The sequence below is a fragment of the Crinia signifera genome, chromosome 4, assembly GCF_055691185.1.
Source record: "Crinia signifera chromosome 4, ASM5569118v1, whole genome shotgun sequence".
Lineage (NCBI taxonomy): Eukaryota > Metazoa > Chordata > Amphibia > Anura > Myobatrachidae > Crinia > Crinia signifera.
Window position 1 is genome coordinate 338,216,231 of NC_139220.1, and position 20,897 is coordinate 338,237,127.

General features: G+C 49.1%; 1 protein-coding gene across 1 annotated transcript in view; it reads left to right on the plus strand.

The window, feature by feature from the left end:
• Positions 1–457: 457 nt before the first annotated feature.
• Positions 458–20,897, plus strand: part of FGF11 (fibroblast growth factor 11) — a 37,131-nt gene continuing 16,691 nt past the window's right edge. The window contains exons 1-2 of the mRNA XM_083185866.1: positions 458–1,230; positions 5,701–5,811. Of these exons, the coding sequence (XP_083041992.1) occupies positions 1,038–1,230; positions 5,701–5,811 (304 nt within the window). The 5' untranslated portion in view covers positions 458–1,037. The remainder of the gene's footprint in view (positions 1,231–5,700; positions 5,812–20,897) is intronic.

Sequence of the window (20,897 nt, forward strand, 5' to 3'; positions counted from 1 at the left end):
AGAGCTGGGTGTCGGTGTATCTGGGTGTAAGGACGACTGATGTAACCCTGGCACAGGTGTGACTGGCGCAGAGCCGGGTGTTGGTGTATCTGGGTGTATGGACACCTGATGTAACCCTGGCACAGGTGTGACTGGCACAGAGCTGGGTGTCGGTGTATCTGGGTGTAAGGATGACTGATATAACCCTGGCACACGTGTGACTGGCGCAGAGCCGGGTGTCTGTGTATCTGGGTGTAAGGATGCCTGATGTAACCCTGGCACACGTGTGACTGGCACAGAGCTGGGTGTCGGTGTATCTGGGTGTAAGGACGCCTGATGTAACCCTGGCACAGGTGTGACTGGCACAGAGCTGGGTGTTGGTGTATCTGGGTGTAAGGACACCTGACGTAACCCTGGCACGGGTGTGACTGGCGCAGAGCTGGGTGTCGGTGTATCTGGGTGTAAGGACGCCTGATGTAAACCTGGCACACGTGTGACTGGCACAGAGCCGGGTGTCGGTGTATCTGGGTGTAAGGACGCCTGATGTAACCCTGGCACACGTGTGTGACTGGCGCAGACTTGGCATCATGTACCTCTGCATATAACTGTATTTTTACATGCAGCTTCTAAAACTTATTCTGTGGACGGCCAGGCGGCTTCCTCACCTATATCACCGAGGCGGCATGGGGCCAGGAGGAACCCTCAGACCGGTCCACAACAGCTAGAAATACACAGCCTGTGCCATCCTGGGAGAGAGGGACGGAGGGAGAGAGGGAGGGGCACCGGCAAGGAGAAAGAAGGAGACAAGATGCACCGAGAGCTGGGAGAGATGTCATGCTGAGAGACTGTGGGGAGAGACAGACAGATGGACAGAGAGTGACCGCAGGGGACAAGGACAGGCTGAGCATTGGAGAGACGACGGACAAAGAGTGACTGCTGTGTGATGGGGTAACAGAGAGTTAGACAGCAGGTGGACAGATATACATGGGGCTAGGGTACACGTAGAGGAGGGTAGTGGGCACATTTGAGGGGGGCACTCAGGGGGCTCGGAGGGGGAGATGGCAGCACTCGCCAGTTCCCTAATTCGCCAAAGGCGTGAAGTGCGAGAACAGGTTGGGACCCGCCCGGCACCCCCACAGAGGAAAGTCTGTCCCCGGGGGACCAAGTCCCTGTGTCAGAAGCAGCTGCTGTTCCTGGTGTCCAAAGTCCGACTGTGCGGGAGTCAGCGGAGAGCACTACACAAGGACCCCGGTAAGACATCTCTCTACTATTCCTGCGCATACAGCACTGTCACTACACCTCCATCCTGTCCTGTATCTCACTGCTATTCCTGCGGATACAGCACTGTCACTACACCTCCATCCTGTCCTGTATCTCTCTGCTATTCCTGCGGATACAGACCTGTCACTACACCTCCATCCTGTCCTGTATCTCTCTGCTATTCCTGCGGATACAGACCTGTCACTACACCTCCATCCTGTCCTGTATCTCACTGCTATTCCTGCGCATACAGCACTGTCACTACACCTCCATCCTGTCCTGTATCTCTCTGCTATTCCTGAGCATACAGCACTGTCACTACACCTCCATCCTGTCCTGTATCTCTCTACTATTCCTGCGCATACAGCACTGTCGATACACCTCCATCCTGTCCTGTATCTCTCTGCTATTCCTGCGGATACAGCACTGTCACTACACCTCCATCCTGTCCTGTATCTCTCTGCTATTCCTGCGGATACAGCACTGTCACTACACCTCCATCCTGTCCTGTATCTCCCTACTATTCCTGCGGATACAGCACTGTCACTTCACCTCCATCCTGTCCTGTATCTCTCTACTATTCCTGAGCATACAGCACTGTCACTACACCTCCATCCTGTCCTGTATCTCTCTGCTATTCCTGCGCATACAGCACTGTCACTACACCTCCATCCTGTCCTGTATCTCTCTACTATTCCTGTACTGTCCCCTACATACACAGCTCTGTCACTACACCTCCATCCTGTCCTGTATCTCTCTACTATTCCTGTACTGACCACACACACAGCTCTGTCACTACACCTCCATCCTGTCCTGTATCTCTCTACTATTCCTGTACTGTCCCCACACACAGCTCTGTCACTACACCTGCATCCTGTCCTGTATCTCTACTATTCCTGTACTGTCCCCACACACACACAGCTCTGTCCCTACACCTCTATCCTGTCCTGTATCTCTCTACTATTCCTGTACTGTCCCCACACACAGCTCTGTCACTACACCTGCATCCTGTCCTTTATCTCTACTATTCCTGTACTGTCCCCACACACACACAGCTCTGTCACTACACCTCCATCCTGCCCTGTATCTCTACTATTCCTGTACTGTCCCCACACACACAGCTCTGTCACTACACCTCCATCCTGTCCTGTATCTGTCCTATTCCTGGACCGACCCCACACACACACACAGCTCTGTCACTGAACCTCCATCCTGTCCTGTATCTCTCTACTATTCCTGTACTGACCACACACACACACACACACAGCTCTGTCACTACACCTCCATCCTGTCCTGTATCTCACTACTATTCCTGTACTGACCCCACACACACAGCTCTGTCACTACACCTGCATCCTGTCCTGTATCTCTACTATTCCTGTACTGTCCCCACACACACACACAGCTCTGTCACTGCACCTCCATCCTGTCCTGTATCTCTACTATTCCTGTACTGTCCCCACACACACAGCTCTGTCACTACACCTCCTCCCTGTTCTGTATCTCTACTATTCCTGTACTGACCACACATACACAGCTCTGTCACTATACCTCCATCCTGTCCTGTATCTCTCTGCTATTCCTGTACTGACCACAAACAGCTCTGTCACTACACCTCCATCCTGTCCTGTATCTTTCTGCTATTCCTGTACTGTCCCCACACCTCCATCCTGTCCTGTATCTCACTACTATTCCTGTACTGTCCCCTACACACACAGCGCTCTGTCACTACACCTCCATCCTGTCCTGTATCTCTCTACTATTCCTGTACTGACCCCACACACAATTCTGTCACTACACCTCCATCCTGTCCTGTATCTCTCTGCTATTCCTGTACTGACCACACACACACACAGCTCTGTCACTACACCTCCATCCTGTCCTGTATCTCACCGCTATTCCTGTACTGACCACACACACACACAGCTCTGTCACTACACCTCCATCCTGTCCTGTATCTCTCTACTAATACTGTACTGACCACACACACACACAGCTCTGTCACTACACCTCCATCCTGTCCTGTATCTGAACTATTCTTGGACCGACCCCACACACACAGCTCTGTCACTACACCTCCATTCTGTATACCTCCCAACTTTCGTGCCGAAGAAATAGGGACACTCGCGCGGCGAAGCTCTGTCACACAGCTGTCACTACACCTCCATCCTGTCCTGTATCTCTCTACTATTCCTTTACTGGCCCCACACACAGATCTGTCACTACGCCTCCATCCTGTCCTCTATCTCACTACTATTCCTGTACTGACCACACACACACAGCTCTGTCACTACACCTCCATCCTGTCCTGTATCTCTCTACTATTCCTGTACTGTACACACACAGCTCTGTCACTACACCTCCATCCTGTCCTGTATCTCTCTACTATTCCTGTACTGTCCACACACAGCTCTGTCACTACACCTCCATCCTGTCCTGTATCTCACTACTATTCCTGTACTGTCCCCACACACACAGCTCTGTCACTACACCTCCATCCTGTCCTGTATCTCTCTACTATTCCTGTACTGTACACACACAGCTCTGTCACTACACCTCCATCCTGTCCTGTATCTCTCTGCTATTCCTGTACCAACCCCACACACACAGCTCTGTCACTACACCTCCATCCTGTCCTGTATCTCACTGCTATTCCTGTACTGACCCCACACACAGCTCTGTCACTACACCTCCATCCTGTCCTGTATCTCACTGCTATTCCTGTACTGTCCCCCCACACACACACACAGCTCTGTCACTACACCTCCATCCTGTCCTGTATCTCACTGCTATTCCTGTACTGTCCCCCCACACACACACACAGCTCTGTCACTACACCTCCTCCCTGTTCTGTATCTCTACTATTCCTGTACTGACCACACATACACAGCTCTGTCACTATACCTCCATCCTGTCCTGTATCTCTCTGCTATTCCTGTACTGACCACAAACAGCTCTGTCACTACACCTCCATCCTGTCCTGTATCTTTCTGCTATTCCTGTACTGTCCCCACACCTCCATCCTGTCCTGTATCTCACTACTATTCCTGTACTGTCCCCTACACACACAGCGCTCTGTCACTACACCTCCATCCTGTCCTGTATCTCTCTACTATTCCTGTACTGACCCCACACACAATTCTGTCACTACACCTCCATCCTGTCCTGTATCTCTCTGCTATTCCTGTACTGACCACACACACACACAGCTCTGTCACTACACCTCCATCCTGTCCTGTATCTCACCGCTATTCCTGTACTGACCACACACACACACAGCTCTGTCACTACACCTCCATCCTGTCCTGTATCTCTCTACTAATACTGTACTGACCACACACACACACAGCTCTGTCACTACACCTCCATCCTGTCCTGTATCTGAACTATTCTTGGACCGACCCCACACACACAGCTCTGTCACTACACCTCCATTCTGTATACCTCCCAACTTTCGTGCCGAAGAAATAGGGACACTCGCGCGGCGAAGCTCTGTCACACAGCTGTCACTACACCTCCATCCTGTCCTGTATCTCTCTACTATTCCTTTACTGGCCCCACACACAGATCTGTCACTACGCCTCCATCCTGTCCTGTATCTCACTACTATTCCTGTACTGACCACACACACACAGCTCTGTCACTACACCTCCATCCTGTCCTGTATCTCTCTACTATTCCTGTACTGTACACACACAGCTCTGTCACTACACCTCCATCCTGTCCTGTATCTCTCTACTATTCCTGTACTGTCCACACACAGCTCTGTCACTACACCTCCATCCTGTCCTGTATCTCACTACTATTCCTGTACTGTCCCCACACACACAGCTCTGTCACTACACCTCCATCCTGTCCTGTATCTCTCTACTATTCCTGTACTGTACACACACAGCTCTGTCACTACACCTCCATCCTGTCCTGTATCTCTCTGCTATTCCTGTACCAACCCCACACACACAGCTCTGTCACTACACCTCCATCCTGTCCTGTATCTCACTGCTATTCCTGTACTGACCCCACACACAGCTCTGTCACTACACCTCCATCCTGTCCTGTATCTCACTGCTATTCCTGTACTGTCCCCCCACACACACACACAGCTCTGTCACTACACCTCCATCCTGTCCTGTATCTCACTGCTATTCCTGTACTGTCCCCCCACACACACACACAGCTCTGTCACTACACCTGCATCCTGTCCTGTATCTCACTGCTATTCCTGTACTGTCCCCCCTCACACACACGCACACACACACACACACACACACACACACAGCTCTGTCATTGAGAACTCTGTGTATCTGGGGTGCCTGCCTGAGCTGTCAGTGTAATAGATTGAATGCATTGTCCTGGGGGACAATGGAATGATAGAAGGAGGTCAGGGGCACTGAGGAGACAGGAGTGGAGTGATTAGCTGGAGGGACACAATGCTGGATACTATTCTGACTTGTCTTCCAGAGCCGCAGCTGAAGGGGATTGTCACCCGCCTGTACAGTGGCATGGGTCATTACCTGCAGTATCTTCCTGATGGGACCATATCAGGCACCAAGGAGGAGTGTAGTCCCTACAGTGAGTATCTGCTTCGGCCCCAGAAACAGAAATCCTGATAGCATACAAGAACCACTCGGCCTCTTTAGTAACCATATTGTGACCTCGTTATGCAGTGGCGTACCTATATTGGGTGGAACGTTCGCAGTGGAGGACCCCTGCAACCGCTTTTTAATTTTCATTCCTCCGGAGTGAAACTCCGCAATGAATGCAGCCGCAATTCCAGAAAACAATGTCCGTGGCCCCATTCTTCAGTGAACATGCGAAATTGAAAAGTTTCCCTCCTGTTACTACAACTCTCTGTTTCTATGCTGAAGATCTTGTCTATACAACCCTCAGTATCTATCCCAGGGTTTACAGTTTATTGAGCAGTCTGCAATGTGGGACTTAAGCTGGGTACACATATATACAATCCCTATTTCTTGCAACCGTTCGGCCGACCGTAGTCCCGTCGGACCGTCCACAAACAACAGCCGGCACGCGCGTACACACCTGTACAATTTTACTTGCGACGTCCGATGTACTCCCGTCCAAACAGTTGCAAGAAAAAGATTGTACCACCGTACACACTGTCTCGATTTGGGCTAGTGACATGTCACATGTGACCAAAATGATCATAATGGGCTGGGTTAGGGCATAATTATAACAGTCACCCTCCTATTAAAAAAAAAACGGTGTGGGGTCCCCCCCACAGCCGTAACCAGCACCAGGCTGAAAGAGCCGGGGCGGGTATTAAAAAATCAGGAAACCCGACAAATAGGGCTTCACTGATTTTTTAAAACTGGGCTGACCAGTCAGAGGGCTGAATGCTTTGGCCGCGGGACCTTATATAATAAGTGTCCCCCGGCTGTGGCATTACCCTGCTGGCTGGTTTGGCCTGGGGCTGGTTCTTAAAATACGGGGGACCCCTAGTCATTTTGTCCCCCGTATTTTGGGAACCAGCCCCGGACCTGGAGCCTGGGGCTGGTTTTAAAAAATCAGCGAAGCCCTATTTGTCGGGTTTCCTGATTTTTTTAATACCAGCCCCGGCTCTTTCAGCCTGGTGCTGGTTACGGCTGTGGGGGGGACCCCACGCCGTTTTTTTTTTTTTAGTCAAAGCTGGAACGCCCACATGGGCGTTCCAGCTTTGGCAGTATAGTCGCAAGGACGGCAGCATATCGGTCGGACGTGCGTACACACTGCACTTTTGTACCGATATGGGGCCGTCCTGTCGGATGAAAATTAAACAGCAAAGAACCTACGACCGACCGAGTATGGACGGTCAAGACAGTTTTTTGCCGTTTATCGCTCGTACGGGACAGCGTACACACATATACAATTGAACGGCTGTCCGACCCAGAAGGGAAGAACAGCCCGACAATTGTGTATATGTGTACCCAGCTTTACTGTAAACCTTACTAATGTCTCAATTTGTTCTATCTATAGCCCCTACTTTATCTATTACTTTAGTCACCCAGTCAAAAGAATCAATAGGATCTGTTTGACATACTGTAATCTCCCACAAGTAAATCCATACTGTTTGGGATCCTGTTAATTGCTGCATGTGTGATAAAACGCTCTCTTTTAAGCAATTTCCCTACTACTGAAGTAAAGCTCACTGGTCAGTAGTAGTTAGCACCTTCCATGCTGCCACTTTTGTGCAGTGGTACAACTCTTTTCCAGTCTTTTGGAATTGCTCCTGTACTTGGTGACTGGTTGAGTAATTGTGTTAGTGTATATATATATTGTATATATATATATATATATATATATATATATATATATATATCAATATATATATATATATATATATATATATATATATATATATATATACTTACACGGCAGAACGGCTAGGCACTCTCCAGACAACTTTCCATAGAAGATAAATACGTTTTTATTCAGCAGCAACATTTCAATACAGCAGTTTTTTCCTCAGACTCAACATTAATTGCAGCAAGCACACATGTATACTGTAAATACCACCCAGGTGTGACTTACGTCAGTTGACCGGCCCAAGGACCGCCCTCTGAATGTAACAGCGGGCATACCGAGCTAACTAATCACGTCTCTGGCCCACCGGCCTTTTTCTCTTGCTGACACCTGCGAGAACCAGGTTTATAATTCACCTACATAATAATATCAGAGTCATAACCACCAACAATCATTAGTGGTTAACAAAATTCTATCTTTGGCTATACAAAATAGACCTCTTTTCGAGACAGACATCTGTGTAATTTTAACACACTTGTATTTCTCTCTCTTTATCACACTATATATGTATTTGTGTATTTGTTGTATGCGATTTTACCTTCTATTTTTTCGCTGTTCATACGAATTCCCAAACCCCGATACAGTGAATATTTAAACCAATACTAATAAAAGTTATGTCACGGACCCACCGGTCGCCTGCTCCGATACGTCAATCTGAGCAGCGCCGGCCGTGACTGGGGTTCACTCAGGACACTCGGGTCCTTTCCTTGAGGTACACTGCCACCAGCCAAAACCTGATTTTAGCGCCTGAAACTGCGCAAGGGGCGGCTTGGCTCGCCCCTGACCACACAATACAAGATAACAATGGTAACGTTTTTCAGCCGTTCTCCTCCGAGGCTAATGAGTCTTAGGAACACAGAACCAGAACTGGGAATATGTATTATTTATTCCTAGAAATACTACAGAGCTTTAGAAAATAATTACAAGATTTTACAGTGATTTTAAAAGTACACACAAGTTTTAAATGCAATTTCAAAAATAAAAAGGGAAAAAGACAGAACCGTATCTTACAATCCTGAAGTGGGGGGGTCCTCCACAAGAAATCTCTCGTCGCCTACAGCCTGATTTGCTAGACCCCCAGGTAGTGACACTGACTATCCCAAGGTACAGAGGTTTTATCTGCAGCCTCCCTCATCCCTCCCACCCTTGGGATTTTTAACCATTCCCTTGCTGAGCCTAGTGAAGGTCCCTAGATCTTTCCCATAAAGAATTTGTCCCTGCTTTGAAGTAGATCTTATACATTCCTCAAGTGATAAGAGGTCATTTAGTGCAGGGCCAGAGCCACTTTGGCCGGTTGGCTGGACACTATTGCTCTCCCCCCCAATCTGGTTTATGAGGGGTCTCAGATCTTATCTTACATCCTAACTCCAGAGGAGTCCACAGATGGCTACACTCCCTGGGTCACCAATAGTCCACACACATAATACATGACATGTTCTGATCTCCCACATAATAATCACAGGCGGCATGATTTTACCAAACATACCAGACATACATTGATTGCACAGATAATCATAACAGGAGGCATACGTTAATTTGATCGATCACCTGATCTGATCGTTACACCTCCCCCTTTTTAAAATGGCGCACAGAGGCGGTGACCCACGTCACCGTCTCATCAGTGCGCTATTAACTACATCACCTGGACAGGTAGCAGTGGTCTCTGTGCTGAGACAGACTGCCACTGATTCTGCGGGATCTGTACTAACACTTCACTATACTTGACGTCTGTCCTGGCACCACCTGACGCCATAGCCGTGGCTAGGGTGGGCAATGGGCATAGTCCCTGTCCCTCTCGCAGGAGATGGCAAACTAAAAGCACACAGGTGTCCTCGAACCCATAGTCTGTGAGCACACTGATATAGTGGGAGCTGTGTCCATCCCGGCTGATATTGACACAGCCCACCACAGCTGTGCGTCGGACTCCTGGGCACGGATTCTCCCCTGCAGCTGGCAGTTTGGCCTTACTCACTGAGATCAGTACCAGACCATTCCGCCACACCCCAAACGGCCATCCCCCTGGGACTCGTAACTCGGCACGTTTAACTATACCACAGGTGTGGGGCATTCTCCCAGCACTATATACAGACTTAAACATGTCTTCCCAGCACCTCTCCTGAGCTGACTGACCCCCCCTCCCCTTCACTGGGGGGAAGGTCCACTCACTCAACACCTCACACCTCATCCTTTTGTGAGGAGATTCGCTCTCTGTGTCTGTGTGTGTGAATTGTGAAGGGGGGCACGTTTCTGCAAGGGGGAATACCAGCGGGTCCTTGTCCCCTGTCTTGGGAACATCCCAGCTCAGCTTTCCTGAGGTTAATATAGCTGAGTTTACCTGTGCTTCACGGGCCCTCCCACCCTTCTGGTTACACACAGCAGCTTCCCTACTAGCCACTGGCTCTATTCCTAAAACAACCCTTTCACTGTACCCAGGGGTATCTTTCCCTATTCCCAGGTATGGGGCAGCCTGTGCAGGGTTGATTCTCAGTTCTGCGTGGAAAGCCGAGCTTTCCATGGCAGTCCAGGACACCTTCCTGAGCCTGACCTTCCCTCCCAGACCCGCAGGTTCTGTGCCTGGGGTGGTGCCACTGAGGTTCTCAGGAGAGGCATCCGTTATCCAGTGATGCTGGAAAAATGCACTCTCTGGAGGGTTCTCAGTGTCTGGAGGTAACCCCTGCTGTGTTCCTGTATCTGTTCTTGTGTGGCTACAGTAAGGAGGGGGGTTTGGGGGGAAAGCTGCAGTAAGGGACACTCTCTCCCTATCTGACAGGTCTACAGTGCACACAGGACCCACCGGGTCACTTATTATACCTGGTACCACATTTCCCACAGTAGCGCAAGACATCACATTATCAACAGTAACATCAATATCATAACCTGGGGAGACATCCTGCAATACCTGCAAATTAGCCTGTGCATCTTCCACAACACATGGGGCCCATCCTGCTGGCTTACAATTGCACCATGGCAAACCCGCTATATCTGGATCCCATTGTCTCTGAGCAGGAATGGGGTTATCTGAGCATGTTGTCACCAGTAACTTATTGGCAGGTACATGCGCTGCCTGCAACCAACTCAGATCTGTCCCATTTGTGCAGTTAGCGTCCCCGGGCACCATGTCACAACCAGACATCACTGGAAGAACAGGGTTAACTTCTAGCACAGCAACCTTAATGACATCACCAGCAGCACTCCTACCACTGGTGAGTGAGGGTGTCTCATCCCCAACTAGATTAGGGCATTCATTTAACCCCACAAACTGGCAAGGATTACCCACTATACCTGTCTCTAACTCACCCTCCACCTCCACCGAAGGTACGGCACTATCACAGATCATCCCAGGGGCTTCACACAAAATAACAACATTGCAATGTTCAGCATGGTTACATACTACCTGAGATGCATCATATGGTTCAGAAGGGTTAGCGACAGATATGTGTGGAGTTAATAAAAGTCCCACATCAGTAGTCCCACACATACTTGTGTGCATACAGTCAGAAAGTCCCATTCCTATTTCCGACATAGTCTCTCCCCTGCATACTTTCACTATGCAGTCAGCCCGTTCCGGCAACAAATCTGGAGCAACGGGTGGGAACATGCTGCTCACATCTTCCAGCAGTTTAAACTGGGCCTTGTGATGTGAGGTCTCCTGAGCAGGCTCCATGACGACTGTAGTAGGCAGAGTTACCTTGTCCTGGTGGGGCATTCCTGGTGAGAGCAAGCTGCTGACATCCTCAGCTTCTGCTTCTCCCAACCGTTTAAACTGGAACTTTGCTTCCAGAGCTGGTAACAGCAGCTGTTCTAGGCGACGCCACTCCACACCTATCCGGCGGCACTGATCTCCCCAAAATGGGGTATCCAGCTTTCTCCAAGCATCGACCTCCTGCTGCGCAAATTTGTAACATTGTCCCAGTTCTCTCAGAAGCACCCAAGGAGACGCGGATGGACCCCAGAAACGAAATGCTGCACGATACTGGCTGAAGGCATTGCACCCATCGTAACTGGCCTGGGTGAGCTGCGTGATCATCTCCCCACGAGTATGGTTGTGGCAGGAGATACCTTGCAGCTGGCATTCTTCCGTTAGTTCCTCTGTGCTCAGTAGGGTAAACATATCATCATCCTCCACTGGGTCAATATACCCACTGGGCTCTTCTGGTGCTGTAGGGGATTGGTACTCTGCAGTCTCCCTGACTGCCACACATCCTACAGTCTCCCTGGTGCTAGCAGAGATGTCACCTCTCTGAGCATCGGTTGTAGTGTCCAGGGCCAGCTCATTACTCACAACCAAGCTGACACTCACTTGGCTTCCTCTGTCTGTTTCCAAGACAGGGAACTGTGCATGACGCGGTCCGGTGAAATTCGCGTCAGCGGTCATTTGGGACCTCTGTCCCTTGTTAGGCTCCCCATGATTGATAACAGAGTCCACATCATGATCCAACACATTATTTACTTCTGCAGACCGTAAAAGTTCAGTACGAAGCCCATCTCCTGCTAACTCAGTAGCCACGGCAGATAAAGTCTCACGTAAAGGTTCGCCATCATGATGCCCTGTATCATCCTCCACTGGTTCACCAACAGCGATCAGCCCCCTGAGCCTCACCAGTTCCAACTGGTACTCACGCTCGGCATGACGCTCTGCAGCCTCTCGTACGGCTTTGCGCTCCGCAGCCTCTCTGTCCACAGTGGCTTTGCGCTCCGCAGCCTCTCTGTCGACAATGCCTTGGCAGAACTGCACCAGCTGCAAAGCGAATACGGGGTTCACATTCTTCAATTGCCTGCTAGCAGCTAGAAGGTCGCTCTGCAGTGTAGACTTGCTGGGTCCAGCAGAAGTGTCTGACCCTGGCACGACATCGTTTGTACTGTCCAGTGCTGACTGAGCCCCTGGGGTAGGATTGTCCATGGACTGGTTTCCTCCAGCAGCTAGAGTCCGATCGGCATCCACTAGTGCCTGAATCATACGTTTTCTACTCTGGCCAGACCAAGGGATATTCCTCTGCACACACACGACCGCCAGGTCATCTCTCCTCATCTGCTGGTAATCAGCCATCCTGAGTCTCACACTTGTCAAATAAAATGATAGGAAAGAAAAACAAGAGAAGGGAGGGGAACAGAAATTGCACTTACTGTGTGACTTTTAAAACTATAGTAAAGCTCTGAGTTCTGATTCTGGTGATGTGGGTATTTCTCACAAAATTCTACCCACACTCACTTAAGTTCTTAAAGAGAAAAATGAATTCTCCACCCCACCGCTTGCCGCCAAATGTCACGGACCCACCGGTCGCCTGCTCCGATACGTCAATCTGAGCAGCGCCGGCCGTGACTGGGGTTCACTCAGGACACTCGGGTCCTTTCCTTGAGGTACACTGCCACCAGCCAAAACCTGATTTTAGCGCCTGAAACTGCGCAAGGGGCGGCTTGGCTCGCCCCTGACCACACAATACAAGATAACAATGGTAACGTTTTTCAGCCGTTCTCCTCCGAGGCTAATGAGTCTTAGGAACACAGAACCAGAACTGGGAATATGTATTATTTATTCCTAGAAATACTACAGAGCTTTAGAAAATAATTACAAGATTTTACAGTGATTTTAAAAGTACACACAAGTTTTAAATGCAATTTCAAAAATAAAAAGGGAAAAAGACAGAACCGTATCTTACAATCCTGAAGTGGGGGGGTCCTCCACAAGAAATCTCTCGTCGCCTACAGCCTGATTTGCTAGACCCCCAGGTAGTGACACTGACTATCCCAAGGTACAGAGGTTTTATCTGCAGCCTCCCTCATCCCTCCCACCCTTGGGATTTTTAACCATTCCCTTGCTGAGCCTAGTGAAGGTCCCTAGATCTTTCCCATAAAGAATTTGTCCCTGCTTTGAAGTAGATCTTATACATTCCTCAAGTGATAAGAGGTCATTTAGTGCAGGGCCAGAGCCACTTTGGCCGGTTGGCTGGACACTATTGCTCTCCCCCCCAATCTGGTTTATGAGGGGTCTCAGATCTTATCTTACATCCTAACTCCAGAGGAGTCCACAGATGGCTACACTCCCTGGGTCACCAATAGTCCACACACATAATACATGACATGTTCTGATCTCCCACATAATAATCACAGGCGGCATGATTTTACCAAACATACCAGACATACATTGATTGCACAGATAATCATAACAGGAGGCATACGTTAATTTGATCGATCACCTGATCTGATCGTTACAAGTTATATTTTAACGTAACTAGTGCCTTCCCCCAAACAGCTCTTTTTTATATTTCAAAGAAGAAAGATTATGTTTAGCCTTTAATAAGTGGCGAGCGACAGGCTGGTCACACGAGCGACTTAATAGGGCGTTACGTATAGATGACCGATGTGCGGCCATTCTTTCCTTGAATGGGCGTTCTGTTTTCTCTATATATGAAAGCCCACAGGGGCCAATTATTTGATACACGGTATAGGGAGTATTACACATACAACAAATGCCTAATAGGGATAGGTTACCTGTATGTGGATGACTAAAAGACGACCCAGGAATTAAAAATCTGCCATTGGTACAGGTACATCGCACCACTTAAAGGCTTAACATAAATATATAGAATGATTGACCACATTCCTTCCTCTTCACGTGGTCTTCAACTACTTAAACGTGAAGCTCCCTGGTTCGCCAAATTGGGAACAGTCCCCTCAATGTATGTTCCGGCATTAATGTGTTGCTATGAGTTACTGTCTGTGCCGATATGTTTTTGATAACTCAGTATGTACTATTAGAGCAGCTCTACTCATTGCTGTTGTAATTTTTTGTATTTGTTTCAATTTTTTTATTTTTTATTCTTGTATATATTTTGTTGTCATTATTATATGTTTTTCGCATAACTGCTCATTTAATTTTCTAAATATGTGATGTACTAAATGGTGGTGAAGGATATGGAGATTCCTGCAGTGTCATTGGCCAGTAGGCCAGAGACGTAATTAGTTAGCTCGGTATGCCCATTGTTAAGTTCAGAGAGCGGTCCTTGGGCCGGGTGGTATTTACAGTATACATGAGTGTTTGCAGTGGCGTAAGTTCGTCCCCATTGGCCGGAGGCAAGATAAATATTGGTGCCCCTCCCCCCAATACACACACCTTATATAAATACACAGAAGCGATATTGACAGCTTTCAATGAACTGATTCAAACTTGCAGGGAGGAGAGGTGCCCCCTTGGGAGCAGGAGCCCGGCGGCAGATGACTCCATTGTCTCCTCAGAGTTACACCTCTGTGTGTCTGCTGCAATTAATGTTGAGCCTGAGGAAAATACTACTGTATTGAGTGCCGCGCCGTTCTGCCGTCTATACCACCTCTTGGTGAAGGCACCTGACAAGGACATTTATTTGGAGGTTGTGCCAGACACCTCACCAAGTCTGTCTGTCTGTCTGTGTGTCTGTCTATCTATCTCAGCAAAGACGTAACCAGTCATCCTGCATATATTGTTCTGTGGCATATATATTGATATTGACTTATATTGCGCCAGGGCACTATGGGGTGGCTCACTAAGCAGCGGTCTGTCGCTGCCATGCCAGGGGATGTGTTTTCTGACCATCATATGATTTCTCCTGCCTTCAGAAACTGCAGGTGCTGACACGATAGCCGGGCCTCTGATGTCATGTGACCCCAGCGTCCAACCCCGGCAGGCATCAGCCCGTCTGCGTACCCATGGGAAAACCCAGCATTTCATGGGGACGTCCTTAAAATGCTGGGTGCTCTCATGGTCACCACCCCATCCCTCCCCGCTGCGAGGGGTTCGGTCAGGGAGTTACTGTGTCAGGTCTGTGTGTGGTGCTGTGTCCAATCTCAGGGCTGCCACGTGTCTGGTCTGTGTATGGTGCGGTGTCCAATCTCTGGGCTGCCATGTGTCTGGTCTGTGTGTGGTGCTGTGTCCAATCTCTGGGCTGCCACGTGTCTAGTCTGTGTGTGGTGCTGTGTCCAAACTCAGAGGTTCCACATGACTGGTCTGTGTTTGATGTGCTGTGTCCAATCTCTGGGCTGCCACGTGTCTAGTCTGTGTGTGGTGCTGTGTCCAAACTCAGAGGTTCCACATGACTGGTCTGTGTTTGATGTGCTGTGTCCAATCTCAGGGCTGCCACGTGTCTAGTCTGTGGTTGGTGCTGTGTGTCGTGCTGTGTCCAATCTCAGGGCTGCCACGTGTCTAGTCTGTGTGTGTGGTGCTGTGTCCAATCTCAGGGCTGCCATGTGTCTGGTCTGTGTATGGTGTGGTGTCCAATCTCTGGGCTGCCACGTGTCTAGTCTGTGTGTGGTGCTGTGTCCAAACTCAGGGCTGCCACGTATCTGGTCTGTGTGTGTGTGTGTGTGTGTGCTGCTGTGTCTCAGGGTTGCCACTTGTCTGCTCTGTGTGTTGCTTTGTCCAATCTCAGAGGTTCCACATGACTGGTCTGTGTGTGTGGTGCTGTGTCTAATCTCAGGGCTGCCATGTGTCTAGTCTGTGTGTGGTGCTGTGTCTAATCTCAGGGCTGCCACGTGTCTAGTCTGTGTGTGTGGTGCTGTGTCCAATCTCAGGGCTGCCACGTGTCTGGTCTGTGTATGGTGCTGTGTCCAATCTCAGAGCGCCACGTGTATAGTCTGTGTGTGGTGCTGTGTCCAATCTCAGGCCTGCCACGTGTCTAGTATGTGTGTGTGGTGCTGTGTCCAATCTCAGGGCTGCCACGTGTCTGGTCTGTGTATGGTGCGGTGTCCAATCTCTGGGCTGCCACGTGTCTAGTCTGTGTGTGGTGCTGTGTCCAAACTCAGGGACGCCACATATCTGGTCTGTGTGTGTGTGCTGCTGTGTCCAATCTCAGAGTTGCCACTTGTCTTCTCTGTGTGTTGCTTTGTCCAATCTCAGAGGTTCCACATGACCGGTCTGTGTTTGATGTGCTGTGTCCAATCTCAGGGCTGCCACGTGTCTAGTCTGTGTGTGGAGCTGTGTGTCGTGCTGTGTCCAATCTCAGGGCTGCCACGTGTCTAGTCTGTGTGTGGTGCTGTGTCCAATCTCAGGGCTGAAGCATTTCTAGTCTGTGTGTGTGGTGCTGTGTCTAATCTCAGGGCTGCCACGTGTCTAGTCTGTGTGTGGTGCTGTGTCTAATCTCAGGGCTACCACGTGTCTAGTCTGTCTGTGTGTGGTGCTGTGTCCAATCTCAGGGCTGCCACGTGTCTGGTCTGTGTATGGTGCTGTGTCCAATCTCAGGGCTGCCACAAGTCTAGTCTGTGTATGGTGCGGTGTCCAATCTCAGGGCTGCCACGTGTCTAGTCTGTGTGTGGTGCTGTGTCCAAATTCAGGGCTGCCACGTATCTGGTCTGTGTGTGTGTGTGCTGCTGTGTCCAATCTCAGGGTTGCCACTTGTCTGGTCTGTGTGTTGCTTTGTCCAATCTCAGAGGTTTCACATTACCGGTCTGTGTTTGATGTGCTGTGTCCAATCTCAGGGCTGCCACATGTCTAGTCTGTGTGTGGTGCTGTGTGTCGTGCTGTGTCCAATCTCAGGGCTGCCACATGTCTAGTCTGTGTGTGGTGCTGTGTCCAATCTCAGGGCTGAAACATTTCTAGTCTGTGTGTGTGGTGCTGTGTCTAATCTCAGGGCTGCCACGTGTCTAGTCTGTGTGTGTGGTGCTGTATCCAATCTCAGGGCTGCCACAAGTCTAGTCTGTGTATGGTGCGGTGTCCAATCTCAGGGCGCCACGTGTCTATTCTGTGTGTGGTGCTGTGTCCAATCTCAGGCCTGCCACGTGTCTAGTATGTGTGTGGTGCTGTGTGTGGTGCTGTGTCCAATCTCAGGGCTGCCACATGTCTAGTCTGTGTGGAGCGCTGTGTCCAATCTCAGGGCTGCCACGTGTCTGGTCTGTGCATGGTGCGGTGTCCAATCTCAGGGCTGCCACGTGTCTGGTCTGTGTATGGTGCGGTGTCCAATCTCAGGGCTGCCACGTGTCTAATCTGTGTGTGGTGCTGTGTCCAAACTCAGGGCTGCCACGTATCTGGTCTGTGTGTGTGTGCTGCTGTGTCCAATCTCAGGATTGCCACTTGTCTGGTCTGTGTGTTGCTTTGTCCAATCTCAGAGGTTCCACATGACCGGTCTGTGTTTGATGTGCTGTGTCCAATCTCAGGGCTGCCATGTGTCTAGTCTGTGTGTGGTGCTGTGTGTGGTGCTGTGTCCAATCTCAGGGGTGCCACGTGTCTAGTCTGTGTGTGGTGCTGTGTCCAATCTCAGGGCTGAAACATTTCTAGTCTGTGTGTGTGGTGCTGTGTCTAATCTCAGGGCTGCCACGTGTCTGGTCTGTGTATGGTGCTGTGTCCAATCTCAGGGCAAACAGAAGTGGGGTTAGAGATCCGCACAGACTGGAAATCTGTATATACTTAGAGAACCAACTTGAGAAACTACACTTATTGATGAATTCTGGTAGTTGAGGGGGTTGGTGGTGCGCCCAGCGTTTAAATATCAATGATTGGACACTGGGTTTTTATTTGTCAGGAAAAGAAATCCGACAAAAAAAAGAAAGAAAAACGCTTTTTGGGCGCACTCTTTTATAATGATTAAATTAGATAATTAATACTTAACTTTTATTTTAGACTTGATTTAAAATAGGGTGGCACAAGGGTTTAACTAGGATTGAAAATGTTAAAAAAATGTAGTGTGATCCTTGTACTGGTTTAGTTCAAGGAAAATTCGCAGATTGGTCACACCTTTAATATGTCATTGAAGCACTGTTTTTATCAGAGGTACAATTACCAATGATAGTAGGCAGTGAAATGATTGAGTTCTCCTCTCATATGCAATAATTGGTGCTTAATAGCATTGGATAATATACCTGAATGGTAATATGGGGGGAGAAAAAGTTACACAGCCTCAGAAATTGTAAGTATATTGTTAATAATAAACACTCACTCCGGCAGTCATTGTTGCAGGTATTTTATTTGATATCAGATACGGCGGCCATGGCACTGCAGGAAGAAGCCCGTTAGGCGAAACACGTGTCCAACTGTCAGTTCCAGTCTCCCACTCCTCCGGCCACCACGCAAGCATATCAGCGGTAGCCTCCGGATCCCACGCGCTGCCGCCCCCTCACCAGCGAGGTCAGGCGCAGCAAAACAACCAGTCTGACGGCATCAGCATATCATCTCCGGCTCTGTCATCCAGCGGTCAGCGGGTCACATCCTAGTGCGCGACTACCAGCACGGGACTTCCACCCCTCCAACACCAGCCGCTAACTTAGGCAGCGGCAACAGGTTAGAGAGACGCTCCCCCACCGCTCACAGCAGCGGGGTGCACGTCTCACCCTTTGACCAAACTTCAGACTACATGCTGTGCTCGTCACTTTAAATATAACAATATATCTAAGGCTTTCCCCACAATACCGCAACAAAGTATTTGATTACCGTTGGCAACTTTACTGTTCAATTCTCTATTGTATAATGTTTTCATCTCTAACAGTGCAATTATTTTTACAAAAATCGTATGGTGTGTGGCATTGATGCAGCTATTACATGGGACTTCCTTTATTCAAGGATAAAATTCTTAATTGGTGCAATTACCGCATATGAATGTATATCTGTAAACCCTGCATCAAAGAAAACTCTAAATATCTGCTACTAGCAGACAGTTAATAACCACTAAGGTTTTCTGGCCATCAATTTTTTGTGCCCCCCTCCCCCCTTCTTTTTCTCCACCCAATTAATATATCCAGGAGAATCGCAGTATCCCTTTTTGGCTAAAAAAAAATCCCATCTTCAAGGGATCTTTAATCCCCATATCTACATATTTTGCCAAATCACTTGTTGTGCATGGTGAAGTGATCCCCTCTTGCAGCCCCACAGGCTACATTTGATTGGATACTGAACCCTAAAGATTTGCCACCATACCCCACTGGTCTGCCCAAACCCCCTCCGAACTTGGAAGCCAAGCAGTGGAGGGCCAGGTCAGTACCCAGGTGGGAGACTCCCGGAGAAGCCCCGGTGTGGCAACATCGCGATTAGGGGTAAGGGCCGCCGTATCTGATATCAAATAAAATACCTGCAACAATGACTGCCGGAGTGAGTGTTTATTATTAACAATATACTTACAATTTCTGAGGCTGTGTAACTTTTTCTCCCCCCATATTACCATTCAGGTATATTATCCAATGCTATTAAGCACCAATTATTGCATATGAGAGGAGAACTCAATCATTTCACTGCCTACTATCATTGGTAATTGTACCTCTGATAAAAACAGTGCTTCAATGACATATTAAAGGTGTGACCAATCTGCGAATTTTCCTTGAACTAAACCAGTACAAGGATCACACTACATTTTTTTAACATTTTCAATCCTAGTTAACCCCTTGTGCCACCCTATTTTAAATCAAGTCTAAAATAAAAGTTAAGTATTAATTATCTAATTTAATCATTATAAAAGAGTGCGCCCAAAAAGCGTTTTTCTTTCTTTTTTTTGTCGGATTTCTTTTCCTGACAAATAAAAACCCAGTGTCCATCCAATCTCAGGGCGCCAAGTGTCTATTCTGTGTGTGGTGCTGTGTCCAATCTCAGGCCTGCCACGTGTCTAGTATGTGTGTGGTGCTGTGTGTCGTGCTGTGTCCAATCTCAGGGCTGCCACATGTCTAGTCTGTGTGGAGCGCTGTGTCCAATCTCAGGGCTGCCACGTCTGTGTATGGTGTGGTGTCCAATCTCAGGGCTGCCACGTGTCTAGTCTGTGTATGGTGCGGTGTCCAATCTCAGGGCTGCCACGTGTCTAGTCTGTGTGTGGTGCTGTGTCCAAACTCAGGGCTGCCACGTATCTGGTGTGTGTGTGCTGCTGTGTCCAATCTCAGGGTTGCCACTTGTCTGGTCTGTGTGTTGCTTTGTCCAATCTCAGAGGTTCCACATGACCGGTCTGTGTTTGATGTGCTGTGTCCAATCTCAGGGCTGCCACGTGTCTAGTCTGTGTGTGGTGCTGTGTGTCGTGCTGTGTCCAATCTCAGGGCTGCCATGTGTCTGGTCTGTGTATGGTGCGGTGTCCAATCTCAGGGCTGCCACGTGTCTAGTCTGTGTGTGGTGCTGTTCAATATCAGGGTGCCACGTGTCCAGTCTGTGTGTGGTGCTGTGTCTAATCTCAGGGCTGCCACGTGTCTAGTCTTTGTGTGGTGCTGTGTCCAATCTCAGGGCTGTCACGTGTCCGGTATGTGTGTGGTGCTGTGCCCAATCTCAGGGCTGCCACATGTCTGGTCTATGTATGGTGCTGTGTTCAATCTCGGGTCGCCACGTGTCTAGTCTTTGTGTGGTGCTGTGTCCAATCTCAGGGCTGTCACGTGTCTGGTCTGTATGTGGTGCTGTGTCCAATCTCAGGGCTGCCACATGTCCGGTCTGT